This window comes from Salvia miltiorrhiza, chromosome 2 (assembly GCF_028751815.1).
Source record: "Salvia miltiorrhiza cultivar Shanhuang (shh) chromosome 2, IMPLAD_Smil_shh, whole genome shotgun sequence".
Taxonomy (NCBI): Eukaryota; Viridiplantae; Streptophyta; class Magnoliopsida; order Lamiales; family Lamiaceae; genus Salvia; species Salvia miltiorrhiza.
Genome location: NC_080388.1, coordinates 6700944 through 6707788, shown reverse-complemented (window position 1 = coordinate 6707788; position 6845 = coordinate 6700944). Strand labels below are relative to the sequence as shown.

General features: G+C 35.3%; 1 protein-coding gene across 2 annotated transcripts; it reads right to left on the bottom strand.

Annotated features, from left to right (window-relative positions):
- Positions 1–2374: 2374 nt before the first annotated feature.
- LOC131012859 (probable LRR receptor-like serine/threonine-protein kinase At3g47570) lies at positions 2375–6845 on the bottom strand. 2 transcript variants are annotated; one of them, XM_057940850.1, is made up of 5 exons: positions 5697–6845; positions 5398–5616; positions 3181–5172; positions 2737–3087; positions 2375–2650 (listed from the first exon to the last, which is right to left on the bottom strand). In XM_057940850.1, the coding sequence occupies exons 1-4, from the start codon at positions 6607–6609 to the stop codon at positions 2744–2746; spliced, it is 3468 nt and encodes a 1155-aa protein (XP_057796833.1). In that variant the 5' UTR covers positions 6610–6845; the 3' UTR covers positions 2375–2650; positions 2737–2743. The 2 variants fall into 2 exon arrangements, with proteins under 2 accessions (XP_057796833.1, XP_057796832.1); XM_057940849.1 differs by having other exon boundaries at positions 2737–5172.

The window sequence follows — 6845 nt, the reverse complement described above, 5'->3', positions numbered from 1 at the left end:
AATTTGAGGAAAGAAAAGGTCGACGAAAAAGAAGAGACGACGCAAGGCACGAACTAAGGGTGGTCGACGAAATTCCGGCGATGGCACGAACTAAGGGTGGTCGGATTGGTGAGATTTAATAGGAACGGGCATTGTTTTCTATGGGATTCTTGGCGCTTTCGCAATTTTTGCTATTGTTATTAGTAATGAAATGTTCTGCACTTTTTTTGGGGTGTGGCTGAATCAATATTGGTTTTATATGAATTTTTTTTCGGTACTATATTTTGGTGGTACCTATTTGGCGTTTTCAGATCAGTGGGGATGGAAATAGACTAGTGTCTACACTTTAATTAATGTCTTTAAGTTTTAATTAATTGTATGATGCTGATAACCATTCTTGTGCACATTGAAAATTTGATCTCTTTGTCATGATGAAATTTAATCAAATTTCTTGACAGCCAATGATGGATCTCTTGTTGCCGGGAGAAAGGCAGTCAGATCCGTTGTTCGTGGTCAAAGTAGCCATACAAGAAGTGAAGATACATAATTTTTTTACTTTGTTAGTTGTATGTAATATTTTTATCATGGATGGTGTATGAATGATGGCAAGGTTTTGCACGAATATTTTAATTGTTGTAAATGAATGACATATTTTTTTGAATTGGTGTTACATATAATGAGTAACTAATACAAGATCATTTTGTCAAATACATCTTTATAGTTAATTTATTGTTATTATAAACTATAATGTTTGGTTTTTGGGCAGCTAATTAAGTTTATTTTCGGTTCATGTTGTAGTTATTAATTATTTACACGCATACACTGAATTATTCACGTGCCGATGCATCCTATTCATGTCAAGCTATAAAAATTTATGCATGGAACATTTTTACTTATTAATGGCATCCTATTCATGCGCATACACTGTATTATTCACATACTGATACATCTTAAAATTATAACGAAGAATGCATATAATGATTCAAATATACAGATTCATTATTCATCGCAAAATTATGACTATGTTTATACGAACTGGACGAATAACTAAGTATTGTTGTATGAATCGTTATGCAATTGTGGATGAATAAAAAATGGGTGAAGTTGATTCATACGAATATTGGTTCACTTTTATCCCTAAGAACATGATTCATACGTCAATTGACATGAGATATAACAAAGAATGCATATAATTATTCAAATATACAGATTCATTGTTTATCGCAAAATTATGAGTATGTTTACACGAATTGGACGAATAATTATGTATCGTTGTATGAATCGTTATGTAATTGTGGATGAATAAAATATAGGTGAAATTATGTGCAATAGTAGCAATGAAACCCTTAATTGTTCATCATAAATTATGAGTATGTTTACACAAATTGGACGAATAACTATATGAATCGTTATGCAATTTTGGTTGAATAAAAAATAGTGAACAATATATTCTCATACTTGGGTTCTCCATTATACCTCTGATCGTGTTCTTGAACTACAAACTTAACGTTTTTTCCTTCTTCTTTTTTTGTATCTTTTAAGAATAAGTTTATTCAGTTACATGAATCAAATTATGCAAGACCATGAACTATGTCAATAAAACAAATTTGTTATATATCTTCTTCACAGCAAGAATCTAAGAGAGGTTGCACTTAATAAAATGAATAAAATATTATATTATATCTATCAATTGTTAAGAGTGACTTCGCATGGATACCAATGTTCTCCATAAAATATTTTTTTTCTTTTTTCTTTCTTGTACGTATAGGTTAATTCATATCTTTTATTAGGGTATGTTATATATTGGCTTAAACGTATCCTATCATTTAAGGGAAAGATAGATTTTAAAATCCTGAAATTACTTTTCTACCCCACTATCTAATCTGGCGTTCATTATCAAAGGAAATGATAATGAAAATCTGTCCGTCTAATATAGAAAATCTAAGGGCATATAGTGGTTCTTATTTTATAGCCTAAATTTGGTTTTTATTTTAGCCCCCCCCCCTATATATATATATATATATATATATATATATGTGTGTGTGTGTGTGTGTGTGTGTGTGTTAATTTAATTTAATTTAAATCCACAAATTTTACGCATTTTATGGTTTTTCCCAAAACAAATTAAAATTTGTTCTAAATACACAAACTTTCACAATTTCCGGAATTTCCCATTATAGTTATACTCATTAGTCATTAATTAAGTTGATAATATTGTTATTATACACTATTTTAAATCAAATACTACTAATTTTTAAATTAATATTTTTTTTTGTTACCAATTAATTTAACTTCTAAATACTAACATTTTGATATTTTTATGTAATTTAAAACTTTAAAAATAGATAAATGAAAACTTGACTCGTGCATCGCATGAGGGAGCATATACTAATTTAAATCAAAGTGCCAATTTTGCCAGCCCATCTTCAAATCTCCAAACGGTGTCGTTAACATTTCCACCTCACCAAGCAAAGCTGAACCGTATAACATCTAAATTCCCGTACAGGCCATGTTTCTAAAGTTCAAATACAACAGAGCTACATTATTTATTTCTTATTCGGAAAAAGTAAACTCAGGTAAACAAACATAAAGAGCTACTCAAACTTAAAAACACGCTGCCATGGTTTTCCAATTCCTTTGCTGTTTCCTGCTCAATTTTCAAGCTTCTCCACTTCACAGTACCAAACAAAATTCTTACTAAAATGGTAATTGAACAATATTATCTTAGAAACAACATACAACATTGAAATATCTTACTTGAATCTTATTGGGAAAATCGACGTTTGATTTTCTGCAACTCTGCATGTGCTTGTTTCATGTTGATTCTATCCCCGGGAGAGTCCGCGGAGCATTTCAGAGCCAGTTCAAGTATGGATGACACACACTGCATATTCTTGTCAATCTGCTCTTCCTCCAAATTCATGACTAAGTGTGCATCTATCACTTCATTTGGGATCTCTAGAAGAGAGAGTTCTACCCATCTCTTTAAGCTCATATCTCCGCAAAACATATCATCACTAGGCCTTTTTCTCGTAAAAGTTTCAATTAGCATCACCCCGTAGCTATACACATCACACCTTGTTGAAAGTAGCCCTTCTAAACCATACTCTGGAACAACAAAAATCATGATGTATGTAGTAAGGAAGACACAATTAATTAATTGAAAGTGAAGTGCAATCAATATATTTAGAGTAACTTCACCTGGAGCGATGTAACCCAATGTTGCTAGCGTGTTGGTTAACACAAAGCTATCTCCATCGCATAACAACTTTGCTATCCCAAAATCGCTTACATGGGCTACCATGCCTTCATCTAACAACACATTACTAGGCTTCAAGTCGCTGTGGACAATGGGCATTGAATAACCGTGGTGAAGATACTCCAAAGCAGATGCAACATCTATCATTATATTCAATCTTTCCATCAGATTCAAGCAATAGTTGTGGGAATACAACCATTTTTCAAGGTTTCCCTTTGGCATATATTCAAGTACTAATGCCTTGAAATCTTCATTAGAGCAACTGCATATGACGCTTGTCAAATTCCTATGTCGAATACTACGTAGTATCTCACATTCGACATCAAATATTCTTGAAATACCTTCTAGCTGCATATTAAACACCTTGACAGCGATATCCTTCCCATTGTTAAGAATTCCTTTATAAACAGAGCAAGAACTCCCAGTACCAAGTAAATTGCTTTCATCGAATTCTTCTGTTGCTTGCATCAGTTCATAATAAGAGATTCTTTCCGGCACAATGAATATCAACTCATCAACTTCTCTAGTCGTCATATCTTTCCTTTTGTTTCTGACAATTATAAAGGCTAAAGAAACAACTAAGATGAAAGCCACAACCCCAAAAATAATAAATGAAGCTCGCTCCACCTTCTTTCTCTTTGATTTGTGATTAGAAATTGAAGAGCAAATTTGGACATGGAACTTGGGGATTCCGCACAATGCCTCATTACCCTTAAAAGAATCCATAGTGAAGTTTCTAAAAGAACCTCCATTAGGAATTTCTCCACTTAAATTGTTGAAAGAAACATTAAAGTAGTCAAGGTGTTGAAGTGCTTCTAAAGATTTTGGAATTGAACCAGAGAGGTTGTTGTAGGATAAGTCAAGAGTTACCAAACTGATCATGCTTTTCACAGACACGGGAATAGAACCTTCTAGTCTATTATTTGCCAAAGATAGATTAATCAAATTCTGCAACTTTCCGATAGTGCTTGGAATAGACCCTGACAAGTGATTCATTGATAGATTTATATAGATCGCTGCTCCTAAGTTACTCATCTCTAGAGGTAGTGACCCATTCAATGAATTTGAGGACAGGTCTAGATTGATCAAATCTTTTAGGCCCCATAAGCTTGATGGTATGCTTGAATTCAACATGTTAGATTCCAGATTAAGATGTCTTAAAGAAGAGACATTTCCCAGACATTTAGGAATTGGGCCTGAAAATTGATTCCCCCTATTAAGAAAAGTATTGAGGCTGAATAGATCACATATAGCATGTGGAATGGTGCCTCCCAACATGTTATTAGACAGACTTAATCCTTGAAGTTCATGCAGATGTTTGATAGTTAGTGGAATATTACCGGATAACTCATTGACCTGCAAAGCCAGTGTCACCAAATTGCTTAAATTTCCTATTTCAATAGGAATGTTACCACTGAATTTGCATTTGTAGGCACCGAATGTTTGAAGTGAGGAAGATAAGTTCCCGACAGAAGCTGGAATGACTCCGTATAGAGGATTATCAGCAATTAACAAATCAGTTAGAAACCTGCAATTTGTCAATGAAGTAATGAAAGAAGAAGACGGTGACTGGGTAAGATTGTTGCTGAACAGAGAAAGATATTTGAGATGTCTTAGGTTGGCGAGATCAGTAGGTATATAACCATTGAACTTGTTCTCCTCAAGTGCGAGTGATGTGAGTTGAGAACAGTTAGAGATAGAGTTGGGTATTGCTCCACTCATGTAATTTCCTCCAAGATAAAGTTCTTCAAGAGAGGGAGAACCATGGCATACGTGGGTTGGAAGAATGCCTGACAGAGCATTGCCAACAAGTGAGAGAATCTCAAGAGTTGAAATGTTGAAGAGCTCTTGTGGAATCGAGCCACTCAAGCTGTTCCATTGTAGTAGTAATGTCTCCAGTTGGTAAAGTTGGCCAAATTCAGAGGGAATAAGCCCTGCAAAACATGAGATTTGGGATAAAGGTCAAAACTGTAGCTAAAATATAGGTAGATACGAGTAATTATGTTCGTATAATTAAAGATATATATGTAGGCTGAAAATCATGTAATTAAACAGGTAATTGTTGACAAGCTCAAGATGCATAATTTGCATGCACTCGTTTAAGTTTAAGTTAGTGGCGTTTTACTAAAAAGATGCACAAAAATTATTCAGTTGTGTACCTGTCAAGTAGTTTTCCGAGAGTTCCAAAGTTGTTAGCATTGTAAAATTCCCGACATCCCTTGAAAGATTCCCCGCGAATTTGTTGCGCCAAAGTAGTAAGGTTTGCAGAGAAGACATATTCGTGAAAATACTGAAATCAACTGATCCCGCAATCTCATTATATTCTGCACCAAACTCAACCAGACTCTGAAGATTGCCAATCTCATGTGGTATTATACCTGCCAAAAAAGTGTCATGAAATCAGACCTAATCTGTACAAATTTATGTCAATCTAATGTGATACGAACTTGAACCATACCATTCAACTTGTTACCACCAAGATATAACCCCTGAAGAGATGTTAAGTATCCGATTTCTGAAGGTATCTCCCCTCTAAAAGAGTTGTATGCGAGGCTCAAATACTCAAGTCGTGAACATTGGGATATATTTCTGGGAATCGTACCACTCAGCCGATTTTCAGAAAGAAGAATCATAGCAAGAAATGGAAGATTACGGCACATGTCTGTTGGAAGACTTCCACTCAATTCATTGTTTCTCAATGCTATAGCAACAAGGGTCGATATGTTGAATATGGCTGATGGTATAGCACCAAAGAGATGATTGAATTGAAACCGTAGACTTTGTAGACTTTGAAGTCTCCCCAACTCTTTTGGAATTTCTCCACTTAGAGAATTGGAAGATAAGTCAAGAAATTGTAGGTTTGTTAGGTTTGAGAGAGATTTTGGGATGGAACCTATGAAGCTGTTGTTGCGTAAATTCAAGTACTCTAATTTTGGTAACTGACCAAACATCGGAGGGATGTCTCCGGTGAAGTTGTTGAGTCGGAAAGATATGAACTTCAAACGGCGAAGGAGAGACAGCTCTTGAGGCAAATCTCCATGGAAAAGGTTGTTCGTGAGGTCGAGGGAGACAAGGAAGGAGAGATGTCCGAGCTGTGGTGGAATGGTGCCGAAGAGAGCCATGTTGGAGAGATTCAAGGCAGCTACTCTTCGGTGGCGCAAGCTGCAAGCGACGCCAATCCAGTTGCAGACGGAGCTCGAATTGGTCCAATTAGTTGCAAGTATGCGAGAAGGGTCGGAGGTGATGTGTTTTTTGAGTGAAAGAAGGGCAGTTTGATCAGTGGCAAGGCTCATAGGTTGTTTGGCTACACAAGAAAGCATTTGGAAGGTTATGGTGAGGAATGCAAAAATGCAATAAAGCTTTTTCTCCATGGCTGCAAATTGTGATTCTATTATGATAATTAAGTCCCTAATAACTGTATGCAATAATCATCATATATACACAAATATTACAAGGCTTGCTTGACTTGAGAATCTTCATGGGTGTGGTTTTTTGTTTTTCCTTTTGAGTCAAGTCGTCGTTAATTAGGTGCTATTTCCCCAATCACTTATTGAGATTGAGACGAAGACGAAGACTTGAGATTGAGACAAAGGCAAAGACGTACGGA

What these genes read in the sequence shown, in the direction of transcription:
- LOC131012859 (XM_057940849.1), bottom strand. Translation starts at nt 6,609, where the DNA reads ATGGAGAAAAAGCTTTATTGCATTTTTGCATTCCTCACCATAACCTTC. An exon ending in TGGTGGTAACAAGTTGAATG is followed by an intron (nt 5,617 to 5,696) that starts GTATGGTTCAAG and finishes CTTTTTTGGCAG; the next exon opens with GTATAATACCACATGAGATT. An exon ending in CTCGGAAAACTACTTGACAG is followed by an intron (nt 5,173 to 5,397) that starts GTACACAACTGA and finishes CATGTTTTGCAG; the next exon opens with GGCTTATTCCCTCTGAATTT.